This window comes from Manacus candei, unplaced genomic scaffold (assembly GCF_025592945.1).
Source record: "Manacus candei isolate 608988 ecotype Guabito, Panama unplaced genomic scaffold, ASM2559294v1 h1tg000015l, whole genome shotgun sequence".
NCBI lineage: Eukaryota > Metazoa > Chordata > Aves > Passeriformes > Pipridae > Manacus > Manacus candei.
In genome coordinates this window covers 17,949,146-17,970,641 of record NW_026138063.1, presented here as the reverse complement: position 1 = coordinate 17,970,641, position 21,496 = coordinate 17,949,146, and the positions used below count along the sequence as shown (strand labels likewise).

Sequence of the window (21,496 nt, the reverse complement as noted above, 5' to 3'; positions counted from 1 at the left end):
CTAGAATTTTAGAGCAGCCAAGAGAAATAAAAACCTTATAAAGTGGTTTGCAGTGAAACATCCTGCTGGTTTTTCTGTAGCTCAACGATTTGTGTGACTTCCCATTGGTCATCCCCCACTTGTTGAGTGTAAAAAGCGCTGTCTGCCCATAAATACATGGAGGAATGAGGCTGAAACATTAACAGCTGAAACCTGCTTCTGTGGTAGCCTTCCCCAGCCTTCATCAAGTGCTTAACTGGGGAACTGTTTTGCTGTGGCTTCCAGGTGATGTTCCTTTTGGCAACTTGGCATTTATAGTGTCATGTTTGTATCCATAGGAAACGTTTGTCAAAGTCCTGTTTTTACAGATTTTGCAGCATTCCTAGTGTCTTATAAATCAGTTTAGTGTGAGTCTTTTTGAAATCTGGAGTTACATAAGCCAAGTATTTTTTAGCATTACGTTCTGAAAAGTGTTAGGGGAGAGGCAGTTTTTGGCCATTGCAGTACAGTTGGGGTTTATGTTCAAATACAACGACTGTTAAGCAAAGTATTTCTGTTAAACGAGCTTAGGGGTCAGTTATAGTTATCTGTAAACCTGGGTGTTTAGGAGAAGGGGTTTCACAGACACTCCTGTAAGCTGTCTAAGAAACAGACAACTATGTTTTTGAGAATAGATTTATTACCAAAAGTGAAAATTGCACATTCCTAAAACTTTGAATGAGTGAATGTCATTTCTCTCTTTCTATTTGTGCTCAAAAAAGGCTCTACAAGTTATTTTCTGCATTTACATGGTTGCTGGGGTGAAGTACTGCTTTCGATATGTCTGGCTTAGTCCTTGCAGGGAGTTCAGTCTGCAAAGTACGAAACTCCCGGGGAGTGTTGGCTTGAGGCAACACTTCCTGGGGCTGTGATTTTTATAAATTGCATTCCTCTTGGTCTTTCTGTGTGGCTTCAGGGGGAACTCTTCGTTATTTTGAGAGTGAACATTAGGTAAGTCTGAAGCATGCATGTGGGCTTGGGAGCAGTAGTCTTTCCTTAAAAAGGTAGTGGTCCTTTCTGAAGGATTCGTGACTTCCATTGCAGGCCAGAGGAGAGGAGTTGCTCCTGTTCTGGAGTTTCAGTCACCACAGTGGAAAGTGGGGTGTGAGAAAAGCAGATATTCTTGTGGGAACTTTTTCATTAAATTGTTTTTGGTAGTAAATCTCTGTAGATGACTGCACACAATGATGATGTTTAAAAAAATAACAATAACAAAGAAAAAGGATTACAAAAACAAACCAATTCCCCCCCAAAACTACCCAATCTAAAACAAACAAACAAACAAAACCCCAAAAAAGCAAAAAAACCCAAACCAAAACAAACACACAAAAAATCCCCACAAAATCACAAAACCAACCAAAAAAACGCCACCAAAACCAGAAAACCCACACTAAAAACCAGAAAACCCACACCAAAACCCCAAGGAATCGAAACCCAAAAATGTATTCATCCTTCAAAAGAGAAAGTGTATTGAAAATGTCAGCAGCTTGGCCTTTCAAACTAAATGGTGAAACATCCCACTTTATCACCTTGATAGCTTTGGTCATGCTGTGGATATCCTTTTTCCTTTGAGATATAAAATTCCTGTTGCACATATTGTTCACCTGATTGATTGTTTTCCTTGTGAAGAACTTCTCTAAAGACGTGGAATTTTCACACTTTCTCTGGTGAGGTCTCGATCTCCATTTTGTTCTCTCAGATTTGCTTTGTTCCCTGAGTGTATTCATCTGCTGCTTATTCTTTAAGAGCTTCTGGTTTAAGGTTGTGGTATCTAGTCTGTCAAGATTTGAACCAAACTGCCGGTTTTTGATGTTAACAGTAGTTATAGGTAGGCAGTTACAATTAAGCAACTGCATTGTGAAACTTGTAGAGACTTGTAGGCTTGGCTCATGTTCTGCTTTCAGGAAAGGGGAACACAATCCCAAGATGAATGGGCTGTTTGGACAAGAGCCACTAGGAGTGAAGTGAGCAGGACTGAGCAGGAGCTCAGGGAAAGGTAATTCTGGCAGGGGAGATCACGGCCACCGACCCATCGACCAACTACTCAGAACAGACTCTTGACTCAAATGGAGGGAAGAGCTGCATATGCAGACTAATTAGCACAAGAAGCAAGAGATACAATTAGCAAATAAGGGTTTGAGTACTAATTATTGAGAAAGCTATGTAATTTGTAACCAATGAAAACTGATGCCTTTGTTTAAATGTTGAAGTGTACGGTTTGACTGACTTTGTGGGTTACAGCAACCTCCCTACTTTGCACAAACTAGACTAAACAAATAAAATACTTCATCTTGGTGTATGATTTGAGTCTGCACACCAGGTAAGGAGCCTGTGTTAGGGACAACAGTTATCCCTAACAAAAGCACATCAAACAGAGAAGAAATGTTACAGAAAGAAGGCAAAAAAAATATAAATACACGTGCTTACCAGATTTTGGACCTGACCACCTGGTATTTTTTAAAAGATGAATACAGGGTAATGGGTAATTTTTACTGTGACACTGCATATGAACTCAATCTAAATAAGAACACTCTTATGCATGTATAGCTTCTGCTAGAGAAAAAAAAACCAGAAGCAACCTCACTGCTAAAAATTTGTGGTGTTGTTGTGTTGTGTTAGATATTTTTGTTCTGATCTGACAAATACATGACTAGGATACAGCACAAACCACATTGAATGTATGGCATCAGAATATCTATTTTTGTTTTCTTTTCTAAGAAACAAACGAACCAGAATTGTTTATGCCTTAGCATTTCAGATTTCCCAGAAATTGGAGAAGTGATCTTAGGCTGTTTTGTAGTAGAAAATAGCATATAAACCATTCTGGCCAGTCCCTTCGATTCAGATGGAAAGCAGAGTCTGCCTCCCAGTGGAAGTACTTAGGAGGATTGACTTAAAGGAGTGGAAAGTGATTGTAGGAATTTGGGGAGTGATAAACTGGCAGTGATAAGTAGGCAGTTACTCCCCTTCTTCAGTAGCCAAAAGCTGGGAGTAACAGTGAAGCTTCTGGCTTATTTTTATGCAGATTTTTTTTCATACTGTATATACAGTGGTATTAGTGTTCTTATTTAAGTATAATTTGTATCTGTGGTTTAAAAATCTAGCAGTATGCCAGGGAAATTGGTGGGATTTTCTCTCTCTGTCAGTTGATTTGTAGATACCAAAGTTCCTCTGAGGTCTTCTCCAGTAGTAAGGTACTTTATCCATTAATTTCTTTGTTTCTCTGACACAAACGTGAAAACATTGAATTTAGTTTGGCATTGAATACATCTCTTATGTGCTCTAAGACCTTCTTATAAAAAGGAGTAGAAGCAGCATATTGACAGTATCTGATAAAGTGTCTGAAACAAGCAAGACACTTGTTTGCCATGAAGCAGTAGTATGTAGTGGGAGGAGAAGGAGATAAAAGATGTAGCAGCACGGGACCGTGTTCTGGCATAGCCATTACTTTGCTCCATGACTTTGAGTAAATGTTTTTAGCACACTGTTTTCATCTTGGGAAGTGCTTTCAGGTTTGCTGACGGCAGTTATTACCTTAGAGCTGTCTTTTATTGTTCTTATTAATAGAAGATGTACTTGTCAATCCATTAAATATTTCAACTGTCTTGTATAAGGTAAAAAAATTACTTAAGGAAAATAAGTTTTTAAATGTTTTGAATAGAAAAAAACCTAAGATGCAGGATTGTAATGCGGTTTTCATTTTCAGTTGATTTTATTGAATGGGTATTTGTGTTGTGGGTGAGGGTAACTTTAGAAGTGCCTGTTTTAAGTGTTGCTCCTGGAGCTCATCAGTGCTGAACTCATTTTGATTTAGTTTTAATTTTCACCTGTAACAAAGGTTTAAACTTAAATTTGTAGCCTGTGCAGTCAGACTGTGCATTGAAGGTCCTGTAGGGGCTTTTTTTGAAAAATAAAGCTTTTTGTCTGCTTTGTGATTTCACTTTAGCTTTTAGGTTCTCAGAAATATTACTGTCTTTGTTTTGTTAGAAAGCAGAGGATAGATGTACAAACCTGAGCCTCTTGCTGTCCTGCACCATGTAGTGATATTTCATACAGAAGGGGTTGGAAGTATGTAGAAGAGATTGATGTCAAATAGTTTTTAACACCCACTTACCATTACCTTTTTAAAAATAACTGGATATACAAAGGATCCATTTGAGAGAAAGTGCAGGTCTTTGCCTTCAAGAAATGTCAGCTCCTTCAGCCTACTTTAGTTCTTTGTTACCACATTTGCCTCCCTGTTGTCTGCCACCACTAGGTGTGATTTCCCCCCCCCAAAGTAAATGAGCCTACTAAGAGGAAAAAAAACTCTTCCCTAGATAATAAAACTTTTTGTCTCAAAATTTAGCTAAAAGAGTAGAAAGTATCTCTCTAGGGTAAAGGACTTGTTTGGTTCATGTTATTCCTTCTGTTATAGTATCTTGGTGTTTAACAATTACATAACAATTTTATCCTAACAGCATGCCTTCTGGCTGCCTCCTAAGGAAATAGGAATATCATTTTACAAACATTGACATGTGAAGAACATAAATTCAACCCGTCTGTCTTTATAGGAATGTTTATTAGCCTACATCCAGAATTTAAAGGTATTTAGGTTTGTACCAGTTGCAACTCCCAACGGTGAGCTCCAGAAAAAGTAAGTAGAGAGATCATTAGTAGGGAGAGCATCAAGTTAATCCTCCAGTCCACAGCTCTTCTCTGATCCCACAGTGCACTGCTGACGAGTCACAAGGTGTTCTGCTGTCGGTCTGTGCTGATCTCTGGTCTTCTGCGGTTTGATTTGCAGTACGATTGCCAGTCTCCTTCCCTCTCCTCCTCCAGTTTTGCTTTGGCATTAACTCCTATTCATGGTTACTCAGTTTGAGATAACAGAAGAATAACTTCTTTTGTAGTGCTAATTTTCTGTTGATTTAGGTGGCTGGAGTGACTCACCCTAGGCTCGAGTAAGTACCAGTGTTGATACAAAGGAAAATCCACTGTTCTGCCCTGAGAAGGAGGGTTTAAACTGGATCAGCAAGCTAATCTGACTCATTCCTAGCCACATAGGCACTTGTGTGTTGGTACAATGGAGGGAAAGAGCTGAATTACACTTCAGAGATGAACAGTCTGTTTTTATTAGCAGCCCAGTTAAACCTGCTTGAGCCAAACTGAAATCACACCCTCAGGCTGTGCAGTTCGTGACCAACCTTTGCTGCCCCAGCGGTTTGCTAAACTCTTACCTTGGAAACTGGCTCGTTCCAGGTCATGCTGTCCCCTTTCCTGATGGTCTGTGTGTGCCTTCTTGTGCTTTTCAGAAACACACTCGTGCACAGAAGAGAGTTAAGTTGTGGATTTGGTTATGCTGATGCCTTTTGGGGGGCGAGTTGTGGGAGCAGGAGTGCTGAGGTGGCTCCAGCAATCTGCCAGTGCCTGTTTGTGTTCCACAGAAGGGTAATGGGAAGCTTTTAAAGAGCCTGAGAATTCACCCAGGGTTGTGAAAGAGATGGGTCAGAGCTGGAGGCTACAGGTGATCTGAATAAGGTAGCTCAGAATTACCCTAGATATGCTTGCAGAGAGTAGTTATTCTCCCCATGTCCAGAAGATCTGCCTCCTTTTGAGAGAAGAGTAATCATGTAATCAGTAGTAATTTTGGTCTCCCACCAAATGTGTGTAAGCTAACAGCAGTTCACAGTGTGCATGTAGCAGCAGAGAGGGCAGAGTCCAGGGAGAGATGGGTTATTTCTTGTTCAGGACTGGGAGTGAGAAATCAAGGGCTGGAGTTGATGTGGGAATAACTTCTTTGTGTCTGCCTGCTTGAAAAAGTGTCAAAAACCCCTTTGAGTGTGGGTCAGTCTGTTACAGCCATGCAATCCTGTTCTAGATCTTTCTGTAGCAGAGGCTACAGACAAGCCCTGTGTGGTGATGTGGAGCTGTCAAGGAAGGTCCCGCTGGATTTGTTTCCAGTGAGTGCTTGGTATTGTGAGCACTGCTTTGCTGAGCACCCTGTTGAAAGCAGATGTCCTTTGGGACAGAGCCATGGATCTGTTCCCAACTTGACTCCGGAGAGGCAGTCCATTTTGTAACAGGGTTTCAAGTCTGCCTGGTGAAGGGTTTTGTGGACGTTTGGGAAGCATGTGGAAGGTCTCCCTTGTGCTAGAAGTGATACTGAGACCCAGGCAGCAGCCTGGAAAAGGATGACGTGGAGAGACGGGGAGGCTGAAAAATCAGCAAGCAGGGAACAAGGACAGTGTGTGTGCTTGTGTGGAACCCACAGGACAGGTAAGAGAGGGGACTGCCAGGATGGCCTGGAGGGAACTGGGCCCTGGGTCCTGTGAGCAGTCCAGGGCAGCAGCTCTCTGGGGATACAGGAGGTGATGGGAGGAGAGGCTTGAGGAAGCAATGGGGGGTTAATTGGGGAGCTGAGGTGTGTCCTTGTGCTCACTCTGCAGAAGATGTACTGAGCACCAGCTCCTCTCCAGGGATCCAAGGCATCCATTTCCACCATTCAGTTGGGCTTGTTGGGATTTCCATCCTCTCAGTTTCAAGGAATGTGTGAAGACACTTCTGCTGTAGCTGTGAGGAACATCTGTTTTCAGATATAACTGTGTCTTAAATCCATATTGCAAAAGAGATCTTCTGCTTAGATGGGTCCATGTTTAGGATTCTTCTGTGCACCATTCATCACCTCAGGCTCTACCTTGCTTCTTAGTCCAGGGAATTTGTTTGTGAAGCATAGGCTTGGTTTTGTTTAATTAGTATGTGTGAAATCAAGGAAGTTGAATGAGGCACTGAATTGGTGTTCACCTCAAGCAACAAGTAGTACATCCACTGAAACCGGAAAATATTATGTCTGTATGAACTGAATAACTGTGTAAATAATAATGTTTGCACAAAGGTAATAGGTACAAAATGTTTACATTTGCTGCATATTTTAAATGTGAATTACTGGCACAGATCAGGACTTCCTTCTGCAAAGGGCAATAAATGAAACTTTGTATAGTAGAGCATAGTCAATAAATGCAATGATTAGTACTTTATTTAGTCTTTTTATAAAGTGTTCAGGAATATTTGTTACTCAGGCTGAAATGTGTTCTCTGTGTAGACAGATAAACAAAGATAGGTACTTTTTTTTTGTTGTTTTTTTTTTTACCCCTAATGGTAGAACCAGTGTACACTGAAAGCCCCTGGGGAATTAGAATTTGTCAGGGAGGCAAGTACCATGAGCTACTGAGTTTAACTAATGCGCTTCCAGCCACCCTGATTGTACAGGACTTGAGTCTGAGCCATGGCTGTGTTAAAGTTGGCTTTACTTAACTTGGAGGTAGTAGGTCTACACTCTCCGAGGTGATACAGTGCAGTATCAGATGAGGAAAAGGCTTTATTTATTACATAATAAAAGTGAAAGAATGGAGGATATGTTTTATAATTGCCATATTTAATGGGGATTTTCCATTTTTAGATTTCGTGCAGTTGCCTGTGACAGCTCCTGTTGAGTAAACTGAGACGGGAACATCTTGTATCGCCTGTTGTACCTGTACCTGCCACCATGAGAAGTTGCATAAGGTTTCTTTTTATTGTTAATTCATGCTTTTATTGTAGTGTAATTGTTATAAGCAGGCCAATTAGTAAACACATTCCTTTAAGGATTTTTTTTTTCTCATCTAACATAAGTTTGCTTCTAAAACTAAAGGGTATAACAGTATTAGTATAAGTAGTATATCAGGCCAAATCACTGATTATGTATTAAGCAGGATCAGTCCTGAAAAGAGCTGGTTTACTTCTCCAGACTCATTCATGAGTGTGCTGATTGCTGCTTCTCAATTTGCTCTTGAAAAAAGTGTGTACATTTTTTTAACTTGTAGTCTTGCTCTTTCCCGTTTGGTGACAGCTTCGTGAAACAGAGTTCCATGTAACCAGACAGCTATTGTGGAATCATTTGCTTGCACAGTTTTTCTATAGGTTGTATTCTTGCATAAGTTAGCAGCTCTTCCCTCCAGGATTCAATCTCCCAACTTTTCCTGCGTCACTAGTTTGAGCGCTGGTTTTTCAAAAACCCCAGCAGGACTGTGTGAAACCAGGATGGATGCATGTTCTGTAAGCGCCTGAGTGTTTACAGCTAATCTGCAGACTGAACCACTTAGTTAGAATATTACCACGTCAGGTATTTTTATTTGTCAGTGATTTTATTTGTCAGCAGGAGCTACCTAAGAACAAAACTTATGCACTGTAAAGGCAGTGGACTTTCTTACTGGGTCATAGTCTTAATACTTGCAAAAACTGCTTAGGCTCATGTCCTCTGCTTTCCATTCCCTGGCTGAAAATGTTGGGTTTACTTACCCTCTTTTTATGGTCAAAAGCAGGCATATACTTCCAAAATTAATAAGGCGACAACAAATTGTACTTAAATGAAATTGTAAAGCCCTGTATAGTATTTCACTAAACCTTTCAGAGGATTTTTTTGTTGTTGCTGTTTGATGGTGCTTTTTTTAAAGGAAGAGTGTTAAACAGTCAACAGTGCATCTCTTTTAAGCCTTTCAAATCTGATAAACCCCTGAAAATTTACCAAAACTTTTAATTTTCATGTTAGTTCTGCAAATTGATTATTTATAATGTATTTTCATTTTGAGTTTTTAGAATACCATACAGTAAAGGTTTGAAATAGCAGTTGTTACAAGTGTTTGCTTTTGCATTTTTCTCTATATCTTCATGGAAATAATCTTTTTCTTTTCAATTGTCATTAAAAGTGGAGGGTTTTTTTGAGATTAAATGACCTTTTATTTAAAAAAAAACAAACCAAACAAAAACAAACCACTGTCAAGTTCAACTGCATTGGTTTTGCTTGCAGTAAAATATAATTGTCTTATAGCTAGAACTCCAGTCTCACATTAGGGTGGAGTTTTGCTTCTATGTTGTCATCAAAATGAATTTTTTATTGCATGCTTAGTGATCCATTTAGCTGACTTCAGTGTTCTTCTACTGGGAATGGCAATGATAAATCTGTTGGGGATGAAGGTATTTTAAACTGATCTCTTTTTTTTACCTGGTATTTTTCTGTTTAACAACATATCAAACAAATAAACAAAATGATGAATTAAAATGCATCTTCTGTTCTTCAGTTATACAAGGAAAGAGGTGGAGCCTTTTCATTGCCACCAAGGAACTTCCTTTGTGTCATGACTCGGGTCTCCTTAGAACAATCACCCTACAAAGATACTGGAGCTTATCCTTCCGATGAGACTATTATATTTTTCTTGCTTGTTCAGAAAGGGACTGCACTTTTCCAACTTCCAGTTACAACAGTAATTACAATTAGTTACAAGTGTAGATGCTCTGCAAATATCATAGTCTGAAATCCATTGCCAAATTGTCAATACTGGCACGGAAGTGCTCTCTTGCTAAAGGTTCCTATCTCCTAATTATAAGACTTTGAAGGAAGAAAAATGGAGTCTTAAGTGGCCTTTAAGGCAAGAAACTGCATGTGCAAAAGATAGTTTTTAATCTCAAAAAACCTGCATTTTTAAATGAAAAAACTTTTGCGAGTGTTAATTTTTAAAAGAAATTGTTTGCAATAAATGACTTGTGATAGCCTCACTTTTCTGAAGGAGGAGCTGAAATAATTAGCAATTTACTCAGGGTAAAAGATGTACATAAGAGCGGAGTTCTAGAACTGGGTGCTTACTTTTCTGAGCCAGGGTGACATTTCAAAACATTTCCCTCAAGTCTGTCCTGTTGTAGTGTTCCTTAGACTCTTTCTTGCAATGCAACCTTTTATGAACAGGTGGGCCTAGCACAATTTATGTTTGCAATTCAAAGCCAACATTTCCAGGTTTGGGGGTTATATGCAAGGCCTTGGGTAAGCCAGAAGAAAGAGCTTGACATGAGACCTTGATGTGGTTATTTTAGAAATGGTGAAAAAGGTTCCTCTCTCCTTCTGAGGCAAGAATAAAGCTGTTAAAATAACTGCAAAATCAAATGACAGGCTGGTATTCCAGAAGGGCTCAGCGTCTCTCTAACCAAGGAAAGATACGAAACTTAGAATATTTTTAGACAGGCTTGACTGTCAGACAAGGAATTTCTTTGAAGAAAAGTTTTCCTAAAGGTATTAAATGAGTTGCTTTAGGTTTTTGTTTATAACAGTGTTTGGTTATATTCTCTTTCTACTTTGTAGGCAGAGAATTCTCCAGCTTTATAAGGAGAAAAAAGATGTACCCCTTCTGAACTGGGCCAGACAAAATTATAGGGCAACGTACAGTTTTTGAAAAATGGGTAAACTTTTGCTGTGTGAACTTTGGATTAGCTTTAAAACATCTTGTTCTATGTTGCTATCAACAACAGCACAGTTTTTCTGGGTAGCAGTAGCTTATTGGCTGGCTCATGATTATTTTCCTTAAGTATCCTTCGGTGACCGACTAAGAACATAAGTCTATTCAAATGATTACTGAGTTTGCCCTTTAGCCTATTTAAGTTTGTTTTTTTTAATTTGTCATTGCTTTTTGCCTTTGATCTGAAAATTAAAATACATATACTTCCTTTTTTTTTAAATCCCTTTTTCCCCCCTGCTGCTTGTTGCAGTAAGTCCCTACTGTGAAGAGCTCCTATGGTTTGGGTGTGCATCTGTGGGTGCTCTGCTCTCCTTCAAACTGCCTGTAATGAGGCAATGTTAACGATGAGGTTACAGCAGCTTGTTAGGGAAGAAGATGGTGAAATATTTTTGCTTGGAGTTTTAAGAAATTGTATATTTTAGGGAAAGGTGGAATTAATCTCATGCTACAAAGGAAGGGTGTTGGGTTGATCTGTTCCCAAAAGGACCTACAGATCTAAGACTAGTGAAGCAAGGTTTCTTTTCATTACTACTGAAGGATCTTACATGACTTACACATTACTTCTTCAACTCAAATTTCTTTTCTTTAGGGTTTTTGGAGAGTTAGTGGGCAAAGAGTCAATGAGCGTAAGACATCAGCAAAGAATAATATATCTTACAAATGAAAGTTTGCTTAATTTAGTATTATCAAAAGCTCTGCATCTTATGTATATATCATTATTAGCTGCTTGATTTATGGTATTAATAAGTTCTATCCATACCCTTGAAAAGTTACCTGAGTGAAATGCATTTGCAGTTGATTTTGTTTTATGTGCAAAACACTGATTTTAATAACTGGTGTCTCATTCTCTGCTGCATAAATTCATCCTCAGCCATTTTGGCAAGTGTCCCGGTTTTCCATAAGGTTTTAAATGATTTTGTTGATTTGGGTTTTTTTAATCTTTTAGATAGATGGCACCATTTCTTGACTCAACAGTAGAGTACATTAGAAAGTAGTATCATCACTGTGGTCATTGGATATGATAAATGATGCTTTTAAAAAAGTCAAAGTGAATATCCTGGCATCATTAGGGACCCTGTGAAAAGTTACACGTCTCTTCATAGTGCTGGTGTTTAGGAATTTGGGGCTATTTCTAAGGTATTTTCCAGTATTTACCAAATATAAGTTAACTCATTGTCATGCTTATTGATATAACAAGTGTGCCCATTGCCTACTGGTTCTGAGACTGAAGTCATGGGACCGATTGGAAGTCTCTAGGAATAAAAGAACCAGCAAAGTTCTGTCACATACAGGGCCTTCCTTCTCTTATGTGTCCCAGTGTGTCTAATCACATCCTCAGTGGTTGGGGTTCCCATGTGCAGAGAGCAGTGGCATTGCTTGTGTTCTTAGGGCTTGTTTGGAGGCTGATTTACAGTCATGTAAAGATGGCTAATGAAAATACACATGTAGGTATGCTGATGTGGTTGGAGAGAGTCTTTTAAACTGTATAATCACATAACATTTTCGGAGAAATGTATCCCATTCACATGTCATTCTATTACAGTCTGCTAAATGGGAATGGAAAAGTTTTTCCTCGTGTATCAATGTCTTGTTTCATTTGTATTATGGATTAAGACTTGTAGCATAATTTCTGCATAAAAAGACCTACTGGGATATGGATTGTAATATTATGTTCGAAAATAACCCCCTTGCCAATGGTGATAGTTTACCACTTACCTTTTCTTTTCTCTTTTCAGATCTCTTTGGATCCCTGTGTAGTTGATTCATGTTTCCAAACTCTTTCTTGGAACCTTCACAAGCAACCAAAATGAAGTTGAAGCATAACATCAACCCTGTTCTTTTACAGTTGATAAACTTTATAATTTTGATGTACACCCTTGTAACATACATTCCATGGTACATACTTTCGGGATCAAAGCAGGCTATAGAAAAAGCCAAGCAGGTTAAAGCCAGACCTGTGAATAACAAGGCTGGGGGTGCTTACAGATCTGTTAACAGCCTACATTGCTTAGCTTCAGTTTTATATCCTGGGTGTGATACACTTGACAAAGTTTTTAAATATGCGAAGACTAAATTTAAGGACAAAAAACTCTTGGGAACACGTGAAATCCTGAAAGAGGAAGACGAAATCCAGCCATCGGGAAAAGTTTTTAAAAAGGTAGGTCTTCCTGCAGTCTGCCTTTAAGAATTTTTGTCAAAATGTGTTTACTTTCTTGTGCAGCACTTCTAGTCCTGTAAAACAAAACTGGGCAAAAAATAAGTTTCTCTACTTAGATTGAATAGTTTTGAAAAGAGTTAAATTATCTAATTCCCGATCTCTCATTACTTGGCATTTAAAACAAATCTAAACCTTCTTTTTGCATTCTTGAGTAGATATCCTTTTTTTATGGTTTCATCCAAATAAAAAGCACAAATATGTTTTAAGTATTTGTTTTTAATATTCAGCTGACGATTTAAGTAGCTTTAAAGGTTGCTTTTTAGGTGAATTAAAAAAAGTCTCCCTTTGTATTATTCTGAACTATAATCAGATAAATATTGAAAAATTACTAGATGCCTATGCTCAGATGTGCCATTCCAGTAAACTCAGTTATAACTTAAAGATTTACTGTTCTACAGCAAATTCAAGACTTAAATGAAGTTTTTTTGGGAAAGGATTTTGCAGATTTTATTGGAGGAGTCTTTTTTGTCTTTTTTTTCTTTGTCTCCTTTCAGGTGAACTACTTCTCTGCTAATATGTGATCCAGGTGTGTGTGTGAGATGTGATTGCAGTATGAACTCTGTTTCAAGGGACAGATTTTTTAATAGTGTTTAATGTTCGAGCCTGTATTGTCATTTGCTGCTTTGTGTTTGTTCAGAGGCATTTAAAAATGCACTTTTGCCTGAAGAAGCAAGGCAGGACACTGTAACAGGATATATATGTCTGTGCATCTCTGTGTAGTTTATGAAAGGTCTGCATTTCTGTATTAGAAGTTGTTAAAATCCATAATATAAAGATAATTTCTAGCTACGATTAGTTTCCCTGCAGATGAAAAAAATTATCTCTTCATATAATAAAAAGTAATATTCCTTAAATAAAATAAAAATAAAATCCCTTAAATACTACTAGTTTTAATTCTGATGGAGAAGTATGTTTACAATAGAATTTGGTTAATATCACAATATATGGCAAAGTTCAGTTCTGTTAAATCTTTATAGAAGCTTTAATTGTTAGAGAAACTTCCTCTCAGCTGTGGAGTTAGTTTTTTTAGTATGAAGGAAATGCTGGGATGAATGGTTACATGTAATCTTTCTTGATACACGTTTTGCTGCCTCATTACCCTATAAAGAAACAGAAAGTTCATGTTGTACAAAGTTGTACAAAGAAAGACTTCTGAGCACAAATCAGAATTTTGGCTGCCTGTGATATGTGCCCTGTTTTTTAATTGCAATTGGTAATGTAAGACTTAAGAACTTAGGAGTTTTAGCCTTTTCCATTATGCAAGCAATGTGTTCTGAATATTGGAAAGCTGAAGAATGTTTGTGTTGAGCTACTTAAATTACTTGTTTCTAAGTATTTAGACTTAGAAATTACCCAAGTTAGATAATTGTGTCTAAGCTTGACACAACAGTGCATTATGGTCGATTGCCACACTTGCCCTCTTGTTACTTTGTTCCAAATTGTGGCATTATCACACAAATCTACTTTTAATTTTTTTTCCATTAAGGAATACAGTGTTTCTTAATACCTCATAGCATATTTTAGCAATAGAGGAAAATTGGACCATTTCACAAGATACCTTGTTGATTCTAAATGTCAGGGTTCTTTTCCTTTGATTTCTGTCTTTCATATCATGCACCATTTTATTGCCTGGATTCCTTTAGCAAAGGCAACTTGCTGAGATTTGCTTGATGCAGCTCTTCAAAAAGGTGCATGACAAGTTTCATTCTTAGGTATAATGCATATAATTTGTATACTTTACAGAAGCTGCGAAACTTGTTAATTACTTTTCCTTTTTCATGATTGAACATAGTGATTGGAGTGATGCATTTTTCTGGGGTCATCTGCAAGTCAGGAGTAGCTCTGGATCATGGGTCTGGCTGAGTTGCAATACCTGTTAGATGTGTCCCTCGGCAAATTGCAGTGGGCTAGATTAGCCTAATCAATGATTCATTAATGGGGTAAATATACATCTCAAAAAAGTAAAATATTTAACTTCTTCGGAGAGCTAAGTGTGCTCACACTTGTAGCTGAAATTGTTTAAAGCTTATTAACGTCTTTAAAATCAGATATGGCATTAATTTATTCTGAGATATCCCAGATAATGTGTAATTTCTTTAATTTTTGTGATGTGATATTGTTATAAAAATATTTATTCCTGTGCGGTTGCCAAAGTAGCAGGAACTCATGGATGTGAATAAAATATAAATACTTGCTCACCTTGTTGCATTTTATAATATTTCATATGGAGTTAGTTTTTCTGTTTCCTTCTGTAGTTTACTTCTCCAGTTTCCTTCTCCAATCTCATTGTTGGAGACCATACCTAATAATAATTTCATAAAATATTTATTTAAGTCAGAATAAAAATACCTCAAAGATTAAGACATAAGTAATTGAAAAAAATGATTAATTTAAGCAGAGCTTAAATTTTGTGATGCCCAAAAGATGAGCTTTATTCTGATGGCTTTATGTCATCTTAGTTATATTGTCAGGTGCTTGCTTTTATCTACATTGGTATGTGGATTTCGCTCTGTGTGTTTGTGTTCTTTTGGTAGTTTATTTTTTGAGGGGAATGTTTGTTTGTTTTGGAGATCAGTTGTTTGTCTCGTTCTGTTTTAAAAAGGGTTTGTAACCAAGAACAGAATTTATGGAAACATAATAAATAAGACATTGTGAGGAAAAGAAAACACAATTTTGAGAGGGGAAGGTGATGCATCTGAAGCCTGAGAGATTTAGGTGAAACAGCAAGCACGTGGGAAAGCACTTGAGAATTCAGAACTTTACTCATTATTGTTGATACTGAAACTTATTGTGAAGGTACAGGAAGGTTCTTGCATGCCAAGTCACTGAGCAGTAAAAGAGTAGTTTTTGATGTTGAAAACCATACGGTGCTATGTAAGTAATTATTTTAGAGTGGGGTTTTTTCAGAAGTGTTCAGCTGCAATCCATGTTTTCATTTGAAAAAGGCCAAAAGTAGATATTTCAAATAATCTCGTTTGTATTATTTATAATATGCTTTCTACAAGAAAATATATTTAATTAATGATTACTTGCTTCCAAAGAGTAGTCAAGGTTCTTTAAGCCTTATAAGGTACTTTTAGCAAGACCTTCAAAGGTAATTGAAGTCAGGTAGTTTAATGACTGTACTTGTGCCAGCAGCTTTATGGAGAATATTTTATGACACCTTCGTAGTAAAAAAATTTAATATCTCCCTAAAATCCAGGTAAAAGAAATGTTAACTGTGTGTTTAGTGTCTACACTTTTCTGGAGTTCCAAATATTAATATAGTCCTGATACTTCCTAGTATTTTATGGTGCATTACGTCGGTAACTCATCCTGCAGTTTAAAATCTGGAGCACTAGAGGGCAGCGTTTTCCTATGGAATGTCGTGTTTCCAGGTGAAGCCCCAGAGCTGCGTTCCCTGCTGGGCACTGCTGAGGTTTGTGGGGCTGTTTAGTGAATGCTCAATAATCTCCACTTTTTGGCCCCTTTTGCCAACTCTTAGACAGTTGCTTTTTTTACACATGTAAGTAGTTACCAAGCAAAAGCAAGTTCGGAAAGTTGTGAAGTTAAATGTGGGTGAACGTTTAAAAAGGATTATGGCACTTAATGTCAACCTTAACAGCTGTTTACAGCAGAAACTGAGGGACAGAATTGTTGGGGTTGGAAGGTATCTCTGGGGATCCTCTAGTCCAACCTTCCTGCTAAGGCAGGGTCACCTGGAGCAGGTGACACAGGAACACATCCAGGTGGGTTTGGAATGTCTCCGGAGAGGGAGATTCCATGACCTCCCTGGGCAGCCTGTTCCAGTGATCTGCCACCCTCAGTGTAAAGAAGTTCTTCCTCATGTTGAGATGGTCTTCCTCATCCTGTCACTGGGCACCACTGAAAAGAGTCTGGCACCATCCTCTTGGCACCTGCCTTTGAGATATTTCTGTGCATTAATGAGATCCCCTCAGTCTTTTCTCTGGACTGAACAGACCCAGCTCCCACAGTCTCCTTCTAAGAGAGATGTTCCAGATGCCAGATCATCTTTGTAGCCTCCACTGGACCCTCTCCAATAGTTTCTTGTCTTTCCTGAGCTGTGCACTGGAAAATATTAGCAAAAGCTACTGAGGGAAAGGCCAGGAAGGGAGATGGATTTGGAGACATAAAAAATAAGGAAGTTTGAGAAAGACCATAATCTGCTCTGTGCCCTGCAAAAGAAGCGTATAGCGAAATGCAGAGGAAAGGGACATACAGACAGAGGCAGTATGTTAATATTTATATATGTATATGTGAATATATATTACTCATTAAAGTGAATATATTATAAATCATGTAGGGAGGGAATAGAGAAGAAATGGTGGGCATGAGGAAGAAAGGAACATTAAAATTTAAATATATAGAAGGCAGTAGGAAAGTAAAACTCAAAATAACTGCATTGAAAATAATCTTACCTGTTTTCACGTGTCAGTGTTCTTCAGAAATGTATTTTTATATGTATATAAATAACTATACCTAACGTCTTTCCTGTGGAATTTTCCTTTTTAAGAAAAGAAGGCACCAATAAACCCTTCTCTCACTACTTCATATCAAACTTGTTTAAGTAATGAGGATGAATTCTGTAAGAGAATTAAAAAAGGGAAGAAAAATGGAATTTCAGGTCTTACTCGATAAGATTTATTTTTGACCTCTTAATGATTTTTTTTCCCTACTTTAACGAGTAACGTAGTGAATGGTGGAAATTACTAAAACCTGTTATGACTTGGCAAACTTACCAGAAACAGTAACAAGAATCTGCTTGTATTTCCTGGCCTAATTATTTATGAACAGTTTTCCTGAGGCCACGCTGTAGGCAGAATATAATGGGGGAAAGGATATTGCCCAGTTCACTGCTATAAATTGTTTTCAACTGATGAGCTTGTCAAGAATTTCCAACTGTGCCAAAAATACTGCCTTTGGGGAAAAATGTCCCAAATTAGAATTTAAATTCCAAATTACCGAAATTTGTATGGACGGGAAGAGGTGCAATATTTTCCTTGGAAACAGTAGGAGTTTTCCACACCAGAAATATCTTGGTGAGTTGAAAGGAACCCCAAAATCCCCCTCTCATGGGGGGATGTGGCAGTGAGCACCAGCCAGGGGTGAGCCCCCCCCTCTTGGTGCAGCAGCAGTGCTGCTGGGGTTCTCTCACTGCTTACAGTAGAGATTTCCAACCTGGTCTTTCTGCTCCAGTAAGGTTTTTGGCTCTGAAACAGCCTGTTTGCCAATGAAAATGAGTTTCTGTAACTAACCCAGGAAAACCTAAGAAGATAGTTGTGTGGGAAATATGTATTTTCTGGCAGAATTGCTATATATTGCAAGTATTGTTTTTTGAGTTCATTAAATGGTGTTGTCCCATGAAAACATTTTGTGGAATTTCTGAGCAGCTGCACATGTACCTGTCCTGAGTAAAGAAAGGTTTGTCCTGCTAAACAAGTAGATTAGTGAGCAATATGCAGCAAGACTGATAGGTGCCAACTCAGTTACCTTGTTGTAACTTCAGCAGTTTGGAAAAGTGTTTTGATAAAAGAAATCTACTAAATTTTAGTTTTTATTAGAGCTTGAGAGAGGTTTTTAAATATATTTTATTAAGGAAGTGGATGTGGAAATACATACTCACTAGAAATGTAATTACATGCCAAAACATCATTAGATTCAACAGCCTACAAGTTTGAAATTCAGTTCAAGTTTATGAGTGAAATGTGGGAAAAAAAGAATGGAGAAGGAAGAAAAGTTTGCTTTTATAGCTTTTTAGTGTTTGCTTGCATTTATTGCTAATATTTTCTAGTTAAGGAAAATTTCTGAAATACTTGACTAAACAATTATGTTTTTCAAAATTGTCAGTGTGCTTGTATAACTAGATGGGTAAGGTATAATGATTTAGAGTCTGGATTTCAATGTAAAACATCTTCATACTACATCTAGATATGAAAGTATCTAGAATATCCTCAAAGAAATATTCTGTCACTCAGTAAGAAAATAGTACTGCAAGGTGCAAGTGCACGTGTAGAAACCTGTGATATGGCCTGTAAATTCAAATCCAGTTTTACTGTGCACCAGCTTTCCCGTATAGAGGAAAAGTGAGATTGCTTAATATTTTCCACATGACTTCTCAGAACTGAGATTTGTCAGTAATTTCCAGTCTGGTCTTCAGTCCCACTTTTGCTTAACAGTAAAAAAAAGGGCAAAATTATTGCTACTCTTCCCCTTGACATTTGTTTCAGAGTGAAGGGAAAAGGGATTTCACAATTTCTGACTGAGGACCTGTGGATATGCTGCTTTCTGGATTCCAGTTTACCTTTTTTTATTTTTTTTGTTTTAATGAATGCCTAAGCATTGTATTTGTGTAGGAGAACTGTAGCCCAAATATACAAGAAATATCAAGAACGAATTGTACCAGCTAGTGCTTGTCACCCTTTACATAAAACAAACCTTTTTAAAAAGTAAAGGCATGTGGGCCAGATAACCACATGCAGCCTTTCAGGGGGCTTCTGAAGCTGTGGAGCACTGTGGGAATCGTGTGCTTCCCTCACATGAAAATAGAAACTGAGGTGGTAACATGTGTGGACATATTGCAGTATTTGTGTTGGAACTTCCACAGACCCTGTAGCTTTTGGCAAGAGTATTATTCATTATCTTGAGTAAACTGCTGTTATAATTCAAGCACATGTTACTGCAGACATCTGTGGACTCTTCATGTGGGTGAAGATGTAGTAGGACATGTGTTAAACATTTTCACTTTCTAAAATGAACTTATTATTCTTATTAGGTCATCCTTGGCAAGTACACCTGGCTTTCTTATGAAGATGTATACATTAAAGCTGTTAATTTTGGAAATGGCTTAGCAGTGTTGGGTCAGCAGCCAAAGACTAACATCGCTATCTTCTGTGAGACCAGAGCTGAGTGGATGATTGCAGCACAGGCCTGCTTTATGTGCAACTACCAGCGTAAGTCCACGTCTTCCCTGAAGTTTTGATCTTACAACACAGTCTGAAAATAAAACTTTTTCTTTGCTTTACATACTAAGAAAACTTGGTATGTATTTTGTATAAAGCGTTAAAATTTGCAAACTAAAAAATGCTGCATAAGGTAGAGACTGTGCACTTTATAGCATTTTGTGTTAGTGAATAGAGAAACCTGCATGTTTGCAGATGGAGTATGATTTTGAGTTTGCTCAATGAATTCACGGGAGGTTTATCTTCTTGTAGTCTCAAATCAGTACAGATTCCCAAGTTTCTAAAAACAAGCAAACAAACAAAAATCACACATGAATTCATTAACTCAGTTTCAGGAGTTGACGTCAAACCTTCATCCGTGCCTGTAAGTTTTGTTTTAACTGGATGTTTTGTCAGGTTTTTGGTTTTGATTTTGGTTCGACCTGTTTTTTTCTTGCCAAGAAATTTCCTGAGTGCTAATCTCAACTTGCTGTAGTTGTTTAAATATCTGTTTCATCATCGCTTGTAGTTTGTCATTCACCTCACTGTAAACCTAGCCTGGCTGGGTTCTGTGATGCTCTCAGAGGTCCATATCTCCTTGTCCCACAGGGCACGCTAAAAACTGCTGTTCCTCACGGGCTTTGGCCTCTTCCCTGCTGTGTTAACCCTCCTTCAATAAGAGATGGGCTGTAAAAGCCACATGTGCAGAAATTCCTGATTTGCTACCTATGTACACCAAAGATGTCTATCAGTTAGACTTTTTTCAGCTTTTCACAACAAGCCTAACAAGATTATTATGTCTTCAATGGTCCCTCTTTGCTCTGAGCACGAATCTGTTTCAGTCTGAGAAATCATATGTTGATGAGTGTATAGCAGTTTTCACTTACATAACCCGAGATATGCAGTGAAGACTTATTTTGTGTGTACCCTTTGCTGGGTTGTTCCCTTAGTTTTAAGGGTGGAGTTGATGACAAGGTGCACTGCCCTAGCACATAACATTTCAAAGTCAGCCTGCTTGCCTTATATGATATCTGGCTCTGCAGATAAGGAAAGAGTGGATGTCCTGTATTGTGACTTCACCAAGGCCTTTGGCAATGGGCTCTTGTAGTACCTGTACAGCCAAACTATTCAGATAAAAGCTGGATAAGTAGGGCAAAGTTACTTGCCAGCCCTCAGGGGTTGATATTGACTCCAATACTGTTTAATTTCTTTATTGAAGACCTGGATGATGGGACAGAATGCAAACACAGGAGGTGTTACACAGCAGCCAGTACAGTCAAGGACAGAGCTGATGTAGGGAGGAAGACAGGGCTCTGGACACTCAAGGACAGGGCTGATGTGGAGAGGAACCTGTCAGCTGAAAAGCGTGTTGTCTGGAACCTGATGGAGTTTGGTGGAGGCACTTAAAATTTTCTCTGTGTGTGCTGGAATACCTCATGTACCGGTATAGGCTGGGGGACAGTCGGAGAGAGCAGCTTGACAGAGAAGTACCTGAGGGTTCTGGTGGGCAATGGGTCAATCAGATTTCTCAGTGCTTTCTTGCAGTGGAGGCCAGCAGCATCCTGGGTGGTGGTAGCATGAATGTAGCACTTAGTGTCCAGGGAAATTATCCTTCTTCTCCTTTTGAACACTGGTAAAACCACATCTGGAGTACTGTGTCTGCTTTAGGACTTCCTTGTAGGAAAAAGACATTGACATACTGGAGCAAGTCCAGTGGAGGGCTGCCAAGAGGCTGAAGGGGCTGGAGAATGTGACCTTTGAGGAGAGGCTGATAGATCAGGATCTGTTCAGCATTAAGATGAGTGAGTTCAGATCTTGCTGCCATCTAGAACTATCCAGTGGGAGCATTCAGAGGAGGTGAAGCCAGACTCTGCTCAAAGGTGTGTTTTGATGAGACTGGAGGTGACAGATACTAGTTGAATGGCAGGAAAACTTGATTAGATATTAGGGCAAACCTCTTCATTGTGAGGGTGGTTCAGTATCAGAACAGGGACCTAGAATAGTTGTGAGATATCCATCCT

General features: G+C 38.4%; 1 protein-coding gene across 5 annotated transcripts in view; it reads left to right on the top strand.

The window, feature by feature from the left end:
- ACSL3 (acyl-CoA synthetase long chain family member 3) overlaps positions 1–21,496 on the top strand; it is a 52,062-nt gene that overhangs the window by 7,473 nt on the left and 23,093 nt on the right. For 2 of the 5 annotated variants that reach the window (XM_051781429.1, XM_051781430.1), the window contains exons 2-4: positions 7,457–7,560; positions 12,056–12,477; positions 19,310–19,487. In XM_051781429.1, the coding sequence (XP_051637389.1) occupies positions 12,085–12,477; positions 19,310–19,487 (571 nt within the window). In that variant the 5' untranslated portion in view covers positions 7,457–7,560; positions 12,056–12,084. Of the gene's footprint in view, positions 1–7,321; positions 7,561–12,055; positions 12,478–19,309; positions 19,488–21,496 lie in introns of those variants that run through there. The other 3 variants (XR_007903538.1, XM_051781428.1, XM_051781431.1) reach the window with 3 other exon arrangements.